The 18,602-nt window shown below is 51.8% G+C and overlaps 1 protein-coding gene across 30 annotated transcripts in view; it reads right to left on the bottom strand.

Annotated features, from left to right (window-relative positions):
* Positions 1-8,064: 8,064 nt before the first annotated feature.
* EPB41 (erythrocyte membrane protein band 4.1) overlaps positions 8,065-18,602 on the bottom strand; it is an 87,647-nt gene continuing 77,109 nt past the window's right edge. For 22 of the 30 annotated variants that reach the window (XM_074807283.1, XM_074807287.1, XM_074807284.1 and 19 more), the window contains 6 exons: positions 17,710-18,165; positions 16,328-16,456; positions 14,539-14,640; positions 13,989-14,069; positions 13,089-13,196; positions 8,065-11,736 (listed from right to left, as the gene is read on the bottom strand). In XM_074807283.1, the coding sequence (XP_074663384.1) occupies positions 13,098-13,196; positions 13,989-14,069; positions 14,539-14,640; positions 16,328-16,456; positions 17,710-18,165 (867 nt within the window). In that variant the 3' untranslated portion in view covers positions 8,065-11,736; positions 13,089-13,097. The remainder of the gene's footprint in view (positions 11,737-13,088; positions 13,197-13,988; positions 14,070-14,538; positions 14,641-16,327; positions 16,457-17,709; positions 18,166-18,602) is intronic. The other 8 variants (XM_074807299.1, XM_074807293.1, XM_074807294.1 and 5 more) reach the window with 1 other exon arrangement.

Below are 18,602 nucleotides of genomic sequence, written 5' to 3'. Positions count from 1 at the left end.
CGGAGGTGGGAGCATCCCCGCAGCCCCTCCGTGGCAGGGTACCACTTGGGCACACGTGAATCTTTCCAAACCATCTTTTTGGTCTTTGCTTGTTTCTTTTCCCCCATCTGCGGGGAGATGTCACCTACCAAAAAGCAGAGAAGGATTTTTTTTGCAGCAGCAGCAGCTTTGCCTTGTCGAGGCATCCAGCACCAACATCTTGCCAGGCACCTGAGGACCACCCCTGATCCTGCCCTCCCCATCGATCCAGAAGTTGGTGGTGCCCCTCATGCTCTGATCGCTGCCCTGATCCTGGTCTCCAGCCAGGAACACCCCATCCGTCCACAGCAGCCGCGCCTGCTGGTGCTGGGGGCTCAGCCCAGCCCAGCCCACCCCCCCAGCTCTCAAGCAGGAGGAGCCCCGGGATGCTGGGGGGTGTCAGAGGCTGGATCAAGCAAAGGGACGAGGACAGCTTTGCTTTCCAGCGACTTGGGAGGCTTCAAAATGTGACGTTGCAGCTTAGATGGGATCTCTGCCTTTTGCCTTTCCAAGACCAGAGCCCACTGTGGTGCCTGGAAATGGCTGAAATGTGTTTTATCTGGATTAAGTGTTTTGGGGGGTTTTTTTTTATTCCTGTCTCTGCTTCTCCCTCTCTCCCATCTGAAGTGAGCACAGAGCCTTGGACCTTGCAAACCTCGGGGACAAGCCTTCTCCAGAGCAAAACATCCCTGCAGAATGGCTTAGAAACTGCCTTTTCTGGCAAAAATATATTCCCAGCATAAGTTCCTAGCCGCTTGGAGACTGATGTCCCCCTGGCCTGGGACTGGGCAGAGGGGAACCGTCCCCAGCTGGGGCTTTTGTCACCCATTTTTGTCACTCCGTGGGGCTGGGGACAGGGGATGGGGCTGTGGGAGCCAGGCAGGGTTGTGCTGATGATGCTGTTGCCTCTCACTCGGCTTTCGGTGCCTTCCACATCGCCCCACGTTACCACCGGGGCTGGGAAGCGGCAGGTTAAACCCTGCAAGAAACAAAACTGCTCTGTGCTCGTTTTGGAAAAGCCAGGGTTTCTACAACTATTCAACTATTTTTTTTTTTTTTTCCCCTCCCTTGGAAAACTCAGCATGTTTTGTTTCAATTTTTATTTTTTCATTTTAATTTCTAGTTTGCCTTTCAAACAGGAGCTTTGTGTCCTATGGCCTGGAGCAGATCTGGCCCCATCTCCACCTTTCCCCCTGCCCCTCCACCCGCTCCCAACCTGCCCCATGCCAGAACCCCCCTGCTCCGGGGCTGCTGAACCCCTCTTTTCCCAACTAAGCTCCCCCCACACCCCTGCAGAAGGTTTTTTTCCTGCTTCACAAGAAAAGGCTGTCTCTCTTTCTGATGCAAACTGTCCCACGGAGGTTGGGTACCAGCATCCCCCTTTGCAGGGAGGCAGAGCTGGGGCTGACGCCTGCGGTTTGGGAGTCGGTAGCATCCCTGAGGTTTCGCTGGGAGTGATACCAGCCCGCAGCTCAGCTATTTATTTGGTTATTTAATCTCAAAATTATTTAGGCACTGGTTCAACGCAATAAACAGCAACAACAAAAAGTCACCAGCGGGGTCTGCCCTGAAGCAGCATCCCAAGGGACGTGCCAGGAGGTTGTTTTTAGCTGAAAATAACTTTTCATTCGGGCCTAACCAGCTGCAGCCAGAGCTAACGCCAGGCCCTGGGCCACGCTTCGCAAACCGGCAGCAAGAAATCGGAGCCCAAAATGCCGTGAGGAGCTGCACCAGGAGCTGCTTCAGGGCTGGGGGCTTTTATTTAATTTTTGGCCTTCCTTTTCTGTCTGGGGCTCAGCCCAGCCTCAGGAAGTGGATCCAACCCAACGTGGCAAATGATGGGGGACAAGAGGGGAACCTGCCTGCAACATCTGCCTGGACCACACACGCCCTCCAGCATCCTCCTCCTGCCCAGTTTGGCAGCATCCTCCGGGGAGACATTTCTGAGCCACGTAGGGATCGTTTCAAAATGCAAAGCTGCTTTATTAATTAATCCAGTGGGGTGAGAAGGCCCACGCTGTCTCTGGGGAGAGCGTTATCTGCACATCCCTTACCTGCAGCTCTGCCTGCAGATACGGCTTCAAGAGCGTTTGTGGGATTTTAACAGCGCTGGTTTCGATGGGTGGATGCTGTGGATGTAGATTAAAAATTCAGCTTTATCACCCACCAGTGTATCCCCACCCCAGGAGGGGCCTGCTGCAGGAGGAGATTCCTACCAAGAGAAGAGGAATTCACCAAAAACACCAGCAAAAGAAAATAGTGGGGTTGTCCCCCATGCTGACACATCCAGGCTGGCCATGGGTGTCCCTTGGGCCACCGTGGCAGAGGATGGAGGAGGGAGAGGCCCCACTCATTGCAATTATCCCCACATCACCGAGGGACCTCTAGGCTGGTGCATAGCTATGGGACAGCCGTAGTTTGGGCCAAAAATGGACAAAATGTGGAAAATGGGTTGGGGGGAACTGCTGCTGCAGGCTGTGTGTGGGAGAGATGCCCTGGGGAGGGTGCAGACCCCACCAATGGCTGTAAGAGGGTCTCCTATACCCAGGGCCACCCCAGACAGTGCCAGTGGGACTCGAGGTTTGCTTCTGGGACACCCCCGTCCCCAGGGGAGGGAGTGGGGGGGTCAATAACAGCCATTCAACCACCTCTTTAACAGGGCACCTACAGGGAGCTGGAGCCAAGGACTGTGCAGCAAAAATGGGGCAGGGTTGGAGCTGGTCCAAAAAACATCCCCCAAAGAGGTAAAAAGGGGGAACAGAGAGGGAAGGGCCAGAGCAGCCACACCAAAAAGCAGCAGATCCCAATTGCAGAGGATCCAGACCCAACCCCCTGAGCACAGACCCCTACGGCCACGCTCAGCCAGATCACCCACAGCTGGGGGGTCAATGACCCCCCACCCCACACCTGGTGCTGCTCAGCCCACCGGGTCCCACCAAGCTGCCAGCCCTCAGGCTGGTTTGCAGCCTTTGCAGCCCTTCCTCCCCCTCCTCCTCCCTTCTCCTCTTCCCCCCGCAGCGAGGGAGGCCACAGCCATGAGTCTGCTTGGCTGGTAAGTCCTTCCTTAAGATTTAAAGTCTCTGCGAAGGAAAGCGCTCTGCGAGCGGCCGCGCACTTGTAGTACAGCCAGGGAATGCAAATGTTGGTGCATTATTTAGGGCGAGTGCTCTCTGCTATAAATCTCCTTCCCAAAGTGCTGGGAAGATGAAGTGTCGGGGCTTTCCGTGCCGGGGCTGAGGCTGGGGCCAACGTGACCTGTGAGAAGCGACAGTGCGGTGCTTTGCACCTTATCTTTAGAGATGAGGACCCCGGAGCAGGGCTGATGGGGTGTGGATGTGCTCCCCAGTGCTATAAAGTCTTGTGACCTCTTGGCGTGGTATATAGGGTGCTGCTTTTGGATGTTTTATTTTAAAAAAAGGAAATAAATGTGAGGCAAAGTGCCTCTCTGCATTAATGAGCCAACACTGCACCAAGGGCACCCACCTTGGTGCTTCCCAGCACCCGAGGGAGCCGAGCTGGGGCTGGGACTGGAGCTGGGGTGGGTTTCGGGGTAGTTGCTTGATTTTTTTTTTTTTTTTTTTTGCTTTATTTTTTGGCTCTTGTGAGTTTGGGGGTGTCCTTCATAGACTCCCTGGCACCCCAGACTCTGCACATTTCTCCTGCTGCAGCAACGGGTTGAGCAACGTGGGGCTGATCCCCCTGGGGCTGGTTCTGGGTGGGACAGGGTGAGCTGAGCTCCAAAGTCCCCCATCAGCTGTTATCAGCAACCGTGCGGTGTGTGCTCTCCTGACAGCCCAGCACTGGAGCCCAAATCCTCAGGGCTTTGGCTTGGAGCCCATGGGGAAGTGCTGCCTGTGCTGGGGGCAAACTAGGGGAAGGAAAGGATGTGTGGATAATGTGGTATGTCTGGCATGCAAGGGGTTAACTGGGCTGGGGGCATTTAATGGCTGGGAATCTGGGCTTTGGGAATCCATTCCCACCTCAGGAAAACTGTCGTATCTGGAGAAGCCTGGTAGGATGTGCATGTTGGGGGGCAGCAAGGGAAAGGTTGTGCCTTGAAGTTGTACTGCCACGGACCCGGAGCAGCGTGTGGGTCAGAAACAGCCCAAAGTCCCTGCGTGTGGCTCCCTGGGGGCTCGGCGTGGCCAGCTCAGAGCCTGGACCAGCCTCGGTGTCCCGTGGCGGGCAGGACGGGCAGGGGCCCTGTGGCTGCCTGCGGGAGATGAGGTGTAGCCCCTCGGGCTGGCAGAGCTGGGACTGATGGAGCAGAGGAGCAGCCATCGGCTCCTGGACGTGTCCTGCAGGAGAGAGCTCCCACAGCACTAAACACTGCGGCCACCCGAGATGGCCCCTGGGTGCCAGAGCTGCACCCACCCCACTGCCTTGTCCTGGGCGAGCATCTGGGTGCGGGTTTGTACCAGCACAACTGGCCCTGCTGCTGCCTCGGATCCCACGGAGGCAGCTCTGGAAGTTTCCTGGCACTCGCTGAGGGCGGTGGGATGTGTCCAGCCTGGGTGTCCCACTCCATGGGGTGACAGAGGGACCAGGGAGCAGCCGCTTCCCCCGTCCCGGGTTTCGGAGGGGGAGGCGAGGCAGCAGCGATGGAGCGGGCTGGAGGGATGCTGCTGCACATCTGGGTGTGATCCTGCCATTGATTTGGTTTTCCAGTCTCCCAGGGGCTGGCGTGGTCCCCGGCTGCTCTGCAGAGCGATGGGGATGCCCTGCTCCCCCAAACCAACTTGGGGGGCTGCTCCTGGGGGAGCATCAAGCCCTTAGAGCTGGGGTGGGAGTGAAGAGTTGCTGGGGCTGATGCCTACGGCCCTGCAGGTGTCCTGCAGTGGTGTTTATCCCAGAGGGACAGGGACAAACCTGGTGCCACCACCCCAGCTGCTGCAGGACAGGAGGTCACTCCCTGCCTCTGGCTTTGACTTTTCCTCTGTGCCTCAGTTTCCTCAGTTACGGAGCTCAGGGCTGAGACCGGTGTGTCCTACCTGCCCCGTTGCAAATGCAATTCACAGAATCACAGAATCATTCAGGTTGGAAAAGCCCCTCGGGATCAGCGAGTCCAACCCTCAGCCTGACTCTACAAAGTTCTCCCCTACACCACATCCCCCAACAGCTCACCCAAACGACCCTTAAACACACCCAGGGATGGGGACTCCACCCCCTCCCTGGGCAGCCTATTCCACTCTCTGACCACTCTTTCGGGGAAACATTTTTTCCTCATGTCCAGTCTGACCCTCCCCTGTTGCAGTTTAAAGCCGTTCCCTCTTGTTCTGTCACTAATCCCCTGGGAGCAGAGACCAGCACCAACCTCTCCACAACGTCCTTTCAGGGAGCTGTAGAGAGTGATGAGGTCTCCCCTCCCCTTCTCCTCCTCACACTGAACAGTCCCAGCTCCTTCAATCTCTCCTCACAGGATTTATTCTCCAGGCCCTTCCCCAGCTCATTGCCCCCCTCTGCACTCGCTCCAGTTTCAACCCTGTTTATCCCAGACCCTAAATCACCCCGAGCTCTCCCATCTAGAAGTGATGGAGTCAACCCCGCTGCTTGCCTGGCTCCCGCAGCAACTCCCCTCGGGGCCCTGAGAGCGGCCCTGACCCCGGGGCACCGCACTGACCCGCCACGAACACGACTGGCTGCCCGAGCCCCCGAAACGAGAGGAACGACCTAAAAATAACCCGGGCTGGAACGAGCTGGTGTTTGAATGGGAACTTTCTCTTTCCAGCGTGATGGCTGCTCCTCCGGGTCCCGCGTCGGCGTCTGGGATGGAGACCTGAGGAAGGCCGAGGGATGGGTGACAAAAGGAAAAGGCTTTTGTGGCTCCTTCCCAAAGGATGGGACCTTTGAGATGGAGCCGTTGCCTTGGGTGTGGGATCTGGGGGCTGGAGCTGGTGTGGGGCCACCCAGGAGCCTGGGCTCAGCCCCCTGGGAGCCTGCGGGCTGCTGCTGCCTTCTTCTGGTATTGGGACAAAGGGTTTGGTTGGGTTTTTTTTTTATTTATTTATTTGCATCTCTCTAGATTGCCATGGTGTTTGTTTACCTAATATTTTCCCCTGCTTGTAGCCAGGCAAAGCACCACGGGGCTCCGGGCTTGGCAGACTTTGCACTCGAGAGGGGGAAACTGAGGCACGGGGCTAAAGGGAGGCGATAGGGCTGCAACCCCCGGCTCTGGCTGTTGGGGGGGTAAATGCACCCCGTGCCTGGGACACCCGGCCTGGGGGAGGCTTTAAGAGGGGGGAGCTTTAAGGAAAAGTCTTTGTGGTGGTCTCCTGGTTGCCAGCCCCGGGGCTCGGTGGCAGAGCGAAGGGTCGTGGCCAAGCATCAGCGGTTGGTGTTCGCTGTCCTTGTCCTTCTCCCCTGGGGAAAGGAGCTGGGGACAAATTCCCCCTGGGCACTTGAGATGGGGCTTAAATGTCCCCTGTGCTGTGGGTGTCCCTGGCCCTGCCTGGCAAAGCACCGTGGCTCGGGCGGAGGGGCTGTGTGGGATCAGGTCCCTGGTGCCATCGATGTCCCCGGGGTGGCAGGGCTGGTGGTCAGCTCGGCCTCCCCTCGCCGTAGGGCTGCCCTGACACGGGGCTCCCAAGGCTGATGGATTTTCTGCCAGGACACACAGCTGGAGCCCAGCGCCCCCGGGTACGTGATGGTCCCCCCGTATCGCTGGGTGCTGTGGGGATGAGCTGGGACCCACCTCCGCTGTGGGGCAGCTCCTGGGAGCCAGGCAGAGCTTCCTGCTGCTCCCGGGGTGATGTGAAACAATTCTTGGAGGGGCAGGAGATGGCCTGGCTGAGCTTGACACCCCAAAGTGCTGCTCTGAGCAGAGTCATTAAGCTGTTTCTTTGCTGTTTGTCCCCCAACACGATGTCTTGAGCCATGGGTTGTGCCCAGCTGTGGCTCATCACACCAGTGCCTTGTCTAAAGGAGCCAGGACCCCCGCAAGCCCCAGCTCCCTGGGACAGGGTTATTTAAAGTGCATTTTGGCGTGCAGGGGTCCAGCGTGACCCTAATCGGGTTGGACAAGGCGAGGGGCCCGGGGCTGCCCCGACCCTGTGCGACAGCCCGCAGTGGCTTGGGGAAACAACGTGATGCTCGACTCTGCCTCGTTGCTGTAAGTAAATCAAGTTGCTGTGACATGGTGCAGACAGGCAGCCCCAGCGGTGGCTGTTTCCCAACGATCCGGGGCCGAATTCTGTGGCTCCTTTGTAATTTTTGCTTTAGAGTACACGGAGATTGAATACTTGGAGCAGCTTGAAAGCCAACTGGCCGAAGGCAGGGCCTCAGCGAGATGCAATGACTTGTCCCTGGAGCAACGTGAATTCATGTTGCTTTTAGCATGTGAATACAGACATAACATGGCGTAACCCTTCCCCTTCTGGCTGCTGGGGAAACTGAGGCACGGGGTGGGTGGTACCGCTGCCAGCCCGGCGCTGCTCCTGCCCCCAGGGATGCTTTTCCCATCCCACCCCCAGTCTCTGGCTGCCCTAACTGGGCCAACTGGCTTTTGTTCTCTGTCGGGCTGGCGGCCAAAATGCCCCGTCAGCTTTCTGCTCAGTATTTCTGTCCCTCCTAAAGCTGCTGCAGTCAGAAGAAATGAGACGGGACAAAAAAAATGCCGGGTTAGACCATCGCCCTGGGTTCCAGTTCAATCACATTCACTCGGGGTTAAGCAGCAGCTGCTGAGCTGAAACCCTCACCTGAGCCGACCTCAAATTCAGTAGCACAAAGGGAGGTTTTATATCAAGCGATGATGCTTTAGGGAAAACTTGGACTCTGGGGCTCCCTTCTGGGGGCTCTGATCCCACACGTGTCCCTGCTGGGAACCGTTTAAAGCGTCTCAGGTCACTGAGAGCGCAGGAAAACGCAGCCAGCAGCGGCGGCAGAGCCCGGCGTGGGGCCGGGGAGAGCTCCAGGTGTCACAGCCGGGGACACGCTTGGGAGGCGACGGGTCCGGCTTAGGTCAGAAAAAACAAATTGCCACAAAGCCAGGCTGGGGAGAGAGACCTGAGGGAGGGTGAGAAGAAGAAAAAAAGGCTTCAGGGCCAGGGAGACAGTTTTGTTTGAAAATTTATTGAAAAATGCAATACAAGAAGCAATACTGAACACTTACGTCTGTCTAAATGCTACGGCAACTTTCCCTTTGATTTACTATGAAAGTCCAAAGTAAGAGCTCCCATCACTAGTCGATCTATAAAGATTTGCCAATTTTAAAAGTTTCTATTTTTATAAAGAGTGTAAACAGCTAGCCTAGACAATTCACAATTGCCTTAAAAAATTTTACAAAGCTCCTTCATATTCTCAACTAAATTTTTTTTTTTTTTTTTTTTTTACAAGTTTCATCTCTAAGGCTGGGACACTACCACCTCTTAAGGTAATTGTACAATTAGGAAAATCAGCAAACCACAGTTTATTAAAACCAGAAATCAGTCAGTCCTTTACTAACACATCTGTGTTGGTCAGAGATTGCTATTTGGCAACCGGAGCTGCCGTTCCAGTTTAATGGAGGAGAACATGAACTCCTTGCCTTCCTTTCTATAAAAACATTCATTCATATATAAATAGCTTCCATATAATGTGTATTATACAATCAAGACAGTCTCTGGGTGAATTTGTGGAGTGGGAAGAGCTGGGAACATTCATATAAATAGACCTTACTTAGCTGGTTTGTCCCTAGAAAAATAACAGCAGGCTGAGAGCCAAGGATTTTAAAAACCCGACGGAGGTGGAAGGGGTGCGGGCAACCCCACCACGGCCCCGGCCGAGGATGGGAGAAGCTTCTTCTGCTCTTAACTTTTATCTTCTTCCCAGGCTGCCGCTGCTCCTGTCCAGCTCGTGGGCTCAGGCGCTGCAGGCAGGCGGCCGTGGTGGCTGGAGAGGGTGGGCAGGGCTGGAAATCCCCCGAGGGGGCAGCAGGGCGATGGCAAAGGTCGGATGAGGCTCAGCACAAGGGATGAGCTTGCTTGTCTGAGACCAGCTCCTGTCAGGGCTATCGCCGTGAAGAGGCGATAACTTGTGTAAAATACTCAGGGAGAAGCAAGAACTTAAAAAAAGGGGAATTATGAGAATGAACCACCTGGAAACAGCCACCCAAAATCCAGGGGAAAAAAATTAAAATAGGGTTATTCTAGTCTACGGGCCCTTAAGAAGGGATGTAACGCAGCCACAGGGAGCACATCCTTTTGGAAAGGAACCACCTCTCGTGCCAGCAGGTTTCTCACCCTAGAAATCCCCTGCTCGGGGTGTTTTGTCCCGCTCATTGTGCTCAGGACACCCCAACTGAACACCCAGAGCCCAGCTTCAGCCTCGCACCACGTTCCCCTACATTCTCGTGCCAGCCAAGTGCCTTTAAGTGCTATGGACAAACTTAATTTATCACACTGGCTTTCTCTAGTAAAGCTCAGAAATCCTCCTACTGACAACTCGGCGTGCCCGTTTACTCCTCAGGTAACTGCTACAGGGTGAGAAGGAAGGACCAAGGGGCAAAATGCTAAATTCCCAGCAAAGGGACATTGCCAGAGGGATGCTCAGCATGATGGGCGTTTAAGGCAAGCGTTACCCAACTAAGTTGAGAACAGCAGGGACACAGACCTGTTAAAGGATCTGCACTGCAGAATAAGGAAGGAAAGGGCTGTTCAGACATAAATAGAAGACTTAATCTCTACACTACAGCTGTAGAGCTCAGGACTCCCTAAATCCCCGGAGTAGGATGCCTGGTACCCAGTGGGAGGCAGAGCATCATCACGGGAGGGGACCAGGCACCCAGAGCAGCCCGAGAAGCAGCTACTGGCATGGGAAGGCTGGAGGCTGGTAAGGACTCACGGCCAGCAAGGCTCAAAGAAAGCAAAAATCCACCAGCTCCAGCGTTTTCAGCATAGTCTCCAATCAATACTGACAGCTTAATTAAAATTGCACCTGAACCTGAGAAGCTACACTAGCCCCAGTGTAGTTCGAAGGCTGTTTGCAGTTAAACAGCAAGTCGTTGCAGCCTGAGCTAAATCCAGTGACTTCTAAAACACATTATTCAAATTTAAAATAGCAGAGAGCTTTTTTTATTGCCATTTTCTTCCCATCCTCAACTGAGGAGCAGCAGCAGAGCACTCCATGCCCTCAGCTACCAATGTGCCACACTATATATAAAAAAAAAAAAGAAAGCACAATCTAAAGTGTACTAAAGTGTTCACACGTGTCTGGGCAGACTCTTTACAAAGCTTGTTGCTTTTTTTTCTTTTTAAATTTAAATGCTGGAAGGAGAAACCAGGGCATGATTAAAACACTTCCATGAAGCTCAGAAAGCAGCAGCAGGAGCTCAGCCCCCAGTGCCGTGGAGGGAAGCACATCCAGCCCCAGAAAAGATGGTCTCTGGTCATCCCCACCACGCTGGAGCTGGCCCTGGTGGTCTGTAAGCTCAGCCTAAAGATGCAGACACTAACCCTGGTATTTCATTCCAGCACAGCGGTCACGAAGCCAAACGAAGTACAGACCCTTAAGCCAGCGTGGAAGAGGGGGTGCCAGCACTTTCCACGTGGCTTGGCTCTATCACGACCAGCAACACCTGACACCTCCTAAGATTTCTTGTTCAGCCTCTCCAAATACAGCTTTACAGGCCTAGGAAGGATTGTCTGAAGGATTTTAAATTAAACGATAGTAGGATATACGCCCTGGTATATGGATAATGTGTTTAGCTTTAAATAGCACTGTGAGGGGAGAAAAAAAAACCAACCCATGACTTACAAAAAAAAAAAACCCTAATTTAGAAATCATGAACACAAACAAGTGAAAAACTATGACACTGAAAAAAAATCAGTTACTGTGAATGCTGCATAAGCCTACCTTAATAGCATTCAGAGTCCAAACACCTTAAACGCACACTTCTAAGGGCTTTTTAATTTAATGGCATCTAGAGAACACAAACAGGTAGGTAGCACTCGGCAGAGACACACAGGAGGAAGGCGAGGTGCTATCACAGTCCTCTTAAAGCTCTAAAATTCACAGTATAAGAAACTTGAAGCAACTTCCAGTATTCCTTAAATCTAGTCAACTATTAAGATGTGTGCACAGGCTACACCACAAAACCCTACTGTGTTCACACACCGGGGGCCTGAAACCCAACGGGGAGGAAACTCGGAGCGAAGGCAGCAGCTCCGCTGCGCACGCCCAGGGATCGCGGCTGGAGTTTCAAGCTCCCTAGAGCTAAAAATAAACTCAAGAGGCAATCGGAAATGCTGCACAAAACTGAAGTCTGATTTTTTTTAAACTGACTCTCCTGGCAGAAGGACCCGTGGCTTTTTGAAGGCGCGTACGGATCCCGCGCTCGGAATATGCACGGATGTGGCTTATCTCCGTTATCCCTGACGAGGCGGAGGAAATACGACTTAAAAAAGTGACCCTTTGAGCCCTGCGAGGTGTGTCTGGGTCTGTATCTGAAGAGGCTATGCGTGAGAGGGAATGCAAAATTGAAAACCTGTAAAAAATATTCAGTACAGTTAGAAATATGGCATACTTTTGTCACAATATATATAAAAAAAAAAAAATCTATATCCAATAGGATCCAGTGGAGTCTGGAAAACCCCAAGTAAAATGTCAAAGAGCAACTCTTAATAAATGATATGAGTGTCTCTGAGTGTCAAGTCTTGTAAATCTGAGGTCTTTGTGCTCCAGGTAGTTTCTTGGTAGTTTTGCTGGGTTTCTTCTTCCTGGTGTTGTGTCTGGCAGGAATGCTTCCTAGAGAGAGAGAAACACGGTAAGTTATAGCTACCAACAGCTTTCTGGGAAAGAGAGGAACCTGCTTCCCTGAAGGTGCTGGAGAGCCAAAATCAGAAGGCGAGTTACCATCAGTGGTGGTGTGAATTCAGGCTGAGCCACCGCCAGGCACCTGGCACAAACAACGCCCTGCTCCCATCCCTGAGGGACCGTATTTTAAGAGCTACAAGTCCAGGAACCCTTAGGAAACCTCTGCCATTTTTATTTAGGTTTGGAGAGTTAAAAAGCTCAACCACAATGTCTGTTAAACCATGCTGCCTTTCTTCTTGCTTAACTTCTTCTTGTTCCACCTCCCAAGTTTCTGCAAGTACCAGCTTTGTTGGGCTCAGGCACAAGCGGGGCTGCGTGTGGGCAGCACCAACATCACCAGTGTGGGATAGAATGGGCTTCACAGCACTGATGCACAGGCAGAGCTCCTGGACTCCTCAAGCAGCTCTATCCCAAAACCATCAAGGCTGCAGAAAAGGCAAGTCAGGAGCTTGGGGTCCAGCTCAGGGGCTCCCTGGCACTGATCCAGGCAGGGGTCTAGGATGAAACCTCCAGCTCAGTGTGCTGCTGGGGCATCGAAGGTCTCTGGCAAGGCAAAACAGCCTCGTCACAGGAGTCATGCAGCTTCTTTGAGACTTTTTTGGCTCATTTCCACTGCAGGATTAGTCTGTATTTGTGACTGCTTCATCAGCCTTAAATGATTTAATAGGAACAGCCTGAGCGGGACTCATCAGCTAATAATTTTACTTAAACTTTGACCATATTTAGTCAAACTTTGCTTGCACAAAGATCAAGCCCCCTGCCCGGGGTGGGGGAAAGCAGCACACGTCACTCACAGAATCATTCAGGTTGGAAAAGACCCTCGGGATCAGCGAGTCCAACCCTCAGCCTGACTCTACAAAGTTCTCCCCTACACCACATCCCCCAACAGCTCATCCAAACGACCCTTAAACACACCCAGGGATGGGGACTCCACCCCCTCCCTGGGCAGCCTATTCCACTCTCTGACCACTCTTGCTGGGAAACATTTGTTCCTCCTGTCCAGTCTGAACCTCCCCTGCTGCAGTTTAAAGCCGTTCCCTCTTGTTCTGTCACTAATCCCCTGGGAGAAGAGACCAGCACCAACCTCTCCACAACGTCCTTTCAGGGAGCTGTAGAGAGTGATGAGGTCTCCCCTCCCCTTCTCCTCCTCACACTGAACAGTCCCAGCTCCTTCAATCTCTCCTCACAGGATTTATTCTCCAGGCCCTTCCCCAGCTCGTTGCCCCCCTCTGCACTCGCTCCAGCACCTCGATAACTCATTTGTACACAGCCCCCCTACTTACTCAGCCTCGCTACTCCTCTGCGATCTCTGTCTCCTGGTGCACCACCACTTTGGTCACCGACATGTCCGGGTGCTGCTCCTTTGCTGCTTTTATCGCCTGCGCTAGAACCTGAAAGAGAGACAAGAGACTATTTCTAACCCTGGGGAGAGAAAAAGGAAAGTGACTCCACTTCAGCTGCACAGTTTGGTGACTTTAGGTAGTATTAGATTATTTCTGAAAAGAAAAGCTGTTTTCTAAGAATACACTGTTTCTCTCCACTGCCCCATGGATGAATATTCTTCCAGCAAGTGTGATGAGCACATTTCAAACATCTTCTCAGACATTTTCTTTTGGAATTAATAAACTAGTTCTTCTACGAATATTCTCCAGCCCCATGACACTTACAACTAAAATTAAACTCAAAGTATAATTCTCCGATGACAAAATTATCACTTCCAACACACGCTAGAGGCCAATGCGGCTGACTCATCAGAAAGGTTTCATATAAAGCCGATGAGATTTAATGCAGGTGCTGAGTGCTATGAAATGACTTCTGGCACTATACAGCAGCAGTAGCACTTCAGAGTTACTAGAAAATTAATGCAGATCACCTAGATGTGAAGGAACACTTTTATTTCGTATTTTTGTGTATTTTTTAAAATCGCATTTGTCCAAAACAATTCTGGAATCAAAATTTTGCTGCCAACACCAGTTTCAGGGCAGAATTAATCTTTCCTACCCCAGCTATACAGTTGTGTACTGTCAGAGAGGAATTTATTACTGAAATCAGTTTTGAAGTTTTATTTCTACCCCAGCAGAATTTCCCTAGGTTGTTTTCTGGTTAAGTTGTCTTCAGAAAGGCAGCCTGTCTAGTTCGTGCCAGCTCTGAGAAGCTCTTTTGGACGACATCCAAGCTCCTACCTGGTCGTGATCTACATCTGCATCTCCTGTGATGACAATCCTCTTTTCAATCCGTGTCTCTGAAATGCCACCTTTTACAGTCTAGTACAAAAGGAAAAAAACTACTGTTAGTCTAGAAGTGAAAAGGAATTCAAATGCACTGGGGCTGCCTGTCTAAAGATGATATCCCAAAATAGCATTACCAGATACTGCCGTCATACCACGGTATCAGAATCACGGGGGAAAACTGCTGCTGCTCAGAGAAAAACTGTCAAATGTTTGTTTTCTGATAACTGAGCCAGAGAAGAGCTTTGACCCACAGTACAGTTCTTACCCATTGTACCCCAGGACAGTCAGGGCCCGTGTCCACAGACCACACTGCAATTAATGTGTAATCTACAGTCTTAATTCAGTGCAGGTGAACCTGGGAATCTCATGCTTTCTTTCCAGTATTAATCACATTTTTTTAAAAAGAACTGGGGTTTAAGCTTTTTTTCCTATTACTCAGCTCTGCCGATCTCTACCACGGTGTTGTTTTAGCTGTTGTTTTATTGTGTTCCCGTGCTGTTACCTTTGTGATCTGGGTGGTGGTGGTGCTGCTGGTGGTTTCCGAAGTGATGGTCTGAGCAGTCAGCAGGATGCCAGGGTCTAAATCTCCATTGCCACCATCTGTCTGGGGGACAGAAGAACAGGCCATCAGTCTCTGCGGGCAGTGTGGACAGCGGCAGGGTCTCCACATGGACAGAGCAAGACACAATCCGAGGACAGAAACTCCTCTCCATCATGGACGGTGGGACAGAGCAGGACTGTGCAGGTCTCTGAAGGCTCAGCACAAAGCCCACGGACTTTAAGGCTGGAAAGGCAGGGATCCATAAAACCCCCCAGGCAGGATCTATGACACCCCTCAGACCAGGTGGGCTGGGATATACCCAAATGTGGGTGCACTGCGATGCTGGTCATGCTGCGCCATGCCAAGCTGCATGCTTTGGACCACGAAGGGAGACCAAAGCAGACACCTATCCTGAACTACACCTGCCTGGATCCACAGAGCTGCACAGAGTCAGAGAGCACAATCTCATTCAGAAGGTACTTTCTACCCTTCCTCCCTCCTGCCAACACCTTGCACATCACTCGCTTTAAACTCTGCAGAAGCAATGGATGTCCAGATACTTGTTGAACTAGGAACAACGTCTTTTATAGCTGGTTACTTGGTTCCCATCCTGCACGACTCAATCTTTCAAGATCTGCCGAAAAACCTAAAATAAATCATCCTTGCCAACTCGTGCTGGCCACGTGTCCCTTATGGTGCACCAGTAACCAACGCTGGGCAGCATCCCCGGAACCACGGTGGGACGATATCTGGAGTTACCACAAGGTGGGACCATTTTCCACAGACTGAGAGAAATCTCAGGGCACGTCACAAGCCAGTGCGTGCAGGGCCGACTTCTCCCAGCCCCAGAGACGCACTTCTCCTTTTCATTTCCCAGTTAGAAACGGTAACGGCAGTAACCGGAGCAGAACTGCTCTATTCATCTCCTCACTCGCTGAGGAACAGGGCGATGCTCACCACTGCCCGGTGCTGACGTGCCTGAAAACCCCCTCTACTCCTGCGATGGGGGAGGATGCTGAGCAGCCACGGGACCCCTTGGGAATCCAAAATTATACAAGTGTCATCCGCAGGATACCCATACCCAAACCTACATCCCAGAGCCGCTGCGCTCCAACAGCAGAGCACGGGCTGCTTCTAACAACCACAGTTACGACAAACCCAAAGCTAACAAAGGCTCCAAATTCTCAAAGACATAAATAAAACCTATTTTAGGTTGAGGATTAATTTTAACCTCAGCAGTGAAACCAGACCTGCGTATGCCAGTATTGCCCCACTAACGTTTCTAGTTTCCAATCACCAATACCCACTCTGGTTGCATTTTATACAGTATTTTTGGTTTTCAGGGTTGAAACCTAAAGGACAATCCATAAACATTTCCAAAATAATTTATAAACCAAGTTCTGAAGAGGCATAAACAGCAAGGAGAGCCAGGGAAGGCAAGACAAGGCATCTCCCGCAGAAACTCGAGTTAACTCTGTGCGGCCTACATCCCAAAGCCACCAGTGGCTGAAGATAAATTCTCTTCGCACGCTTGAAAAAATAATTACTCTTCAGGGATAGTAAAACCACTGCCACTCTAAAAATACCAGATACACCTGGAAATATAATCCACAATACTGGTTAACTTCTGTGCTGTGACTCAGATGCTTGGAGAAAGGTCGGTGCTGCTGTCTCATCCGGAGGATTCGGAAACAGAACGCTTACTTGAGTTTAATTAAGCGCCTGGAAAATTAATCAGAACACACCTTACCTGTGCAGCTTCATAGGTGATGGTCTTTGTCTCCGTGTGGACAATGGGAACTTCTTTCGTGGGAATTTCACTTTTGACGGCGCTGGACACGTCGGAGATGGTGACTGTCTGTGTCTTCACTAGCGGTGGCTATGAGACAGGGTTAAAAACACCTCCGTAAAGACCCAGTTAGCACTGCCACATCCTGACTGTGCTGCTGGCAAATGTTCTGACACTGATCTGATAAAAGCACTGTGGGAACCAAGGTCAGCCTGGAAATCTTTGTTCTTAAGCCTCTGGTACAACACGCTGCTCAGAGGGCAGAGATCATGCGTGAGGATTAAATGGGCAGAAAAATCCTCCAGACCTTCCCCAACACCGTGCCCTCAGGTCAGCCTAAGCGAGGCATTAAGGGTTTAACCGGTGTGTCACAATACCACAAAGAAACTGCCTCCACTGATTATTAACTTTCTAATTACTAGAAGCTCATTGCCAGCTGCCAGTAAAAGATGACCCTCACCTACCGATGACAATGTCAAGATTAACACAAACCCTGGGCAAATAAAGACTTGATCATAGCAGAGAAGCTTTATCCTGACTGCAAGTGAAGCACTGCATTATTTAAAACCCTCATCAGATCCAAGGTCTTTAACTTTTATTAAATCAATGTCAGACAAAACAGAAACATGACATCTCAAAAGAGAAATGGAGGGGGGGGGGGGCGGGGGGAGAGAAATCAGTTGTTCCACCACCTGATAATTATCCAGAAGAAGACAGAGTTAGTTCAGCCCCACAGTGTTTTCCCACGTGGCTCGATTTCTGCTCACCATCCCCAAACCTGACAGATGCCACCGTGATTGTTAGCAGGGGAAGTGGACATCTATTTAACCGTAAGCAATTAATATCAACACTGAAGCAGGCAAAAATATCTCCCACGGTGGGGAGCAGGAAGGGGACATCAAAGCCCACGTTCAAAATATAAAAGCACGTTTGACAGCGCTTCAGATGGCTCTGCTGTGCTAAGGCTCAGCCTCCGGTACAGCAGGAGACAGTAAAAACCTTGAGGAACTAAAATTACATGGTTTTGGAGCCTAAATATTTCCCTTTTGGGGGATACAATGGGCTGCTTTGATCAAAGAAAGGCAAAGGGCGCTGCGCTGCAGCGGTTGTATTTAACGCACAGACAAATCGAGAGGGGCTCGTATTCAATGCAAGGAGAAACTGAGAGGGGCTTGTGTGCACTGACTGCGGGAGATTAACCAGCTAATTAGCTCCAAGCAGGAGCCCGAGCCAAGCAAACACAACTCCCCTCTGGGTGCGTGGCATCTGCTTGCTGCAGTGTTTGGGTTCCCGCTCCAAAGCCGGCCGGGGGGGTGGGGGGAGCAGGCGCTGGGGCTCACTACCTGGAAGCAGCGAATGACCACCGGCAGCCCGTTATTAACCTCCGAGTCGTGGCACTCGCCATTTAGCCTTCTAAAGGCAAATCTGTCTTCGCCATCCTCTGCCACCTCCTCCTCTCCTCCCCAGGGCTGCCAGGGAGGTGCGGCAGGGCTGGCGGGGGGCTCCAGCTCAGAGAGCTCCGAGTCCTTCTCCGCATCCACACAAACCCCCTTTGCACAGCTCAGGTCCTCCTCGCTCGCGGGGAGGCTGGGAGCCGCCGCCTCCTCCTCCTCCTCCTCCTCCTCCTCGCTGCTTAGGGAGGAAGCACCAAAGTCCCGGCTGGGAGAAGGCTCTGAGGCGGGTGGCACTGGGGTCTCACTAAAAGCTACCGACTGCTTTGAGCCCTCCCACGCAAAGTTAACACTGCTCCTCTCTGGCACTGCAGCCACATCCTCTCGGGAGAGAAAGTCACTCATTTTCTAAAAAGAAACGAATACACAAAAAAGGCCAGAGAGAGAGAAAGAAAGAGAGCGTTAGGGAGAACAGGAGGTCATGAAGCATAAAGGCAAAACATCGGTTTCTTACATCACATCTCCAGTAATGCATGCAACAGCAGTGGGTGTGGACACCTGAAAGCTTGAAAACCTTTGTGCTATGCGATGTATCCAGTGCATTTACTGACACGGCCTTCCCGGTACAGCAATAATCCACTCTCCTAAAGTTTAAGGTATTCATATTAAAACAACTCTCTGCAACTAAAGGAAGAGCCACCACTAAGCACTTTTTGCCCAGTTTGGAAACAGGAATAATTTCAGTGTAGCAAGCGGGGACTTGTGCACAACCAAAATTCCCATGTGCAATGAAACCCACCGACTACACCAAAACCATACCCCAGCTCTGCTTTTAAGTCCTTGAA

Source organism: Strix aluco, chromosome 26 (assembly GCF_031877795.1).
Source record: "Strix aluco isolate bStrAlu1 chromosome 26, bStrAlu1.hap1, whole genome shotgun sequence".
Lineage (NCBI taxonomy): Eukaryota > Metazoa > Chordata > Aves > Strigiformes > Strigidae > Strix > Strix aluco.
Note: the sequence above shows the minus strand (reverse complement) of the source record. Positions and strands in the feature narration are given on the sequence as shown.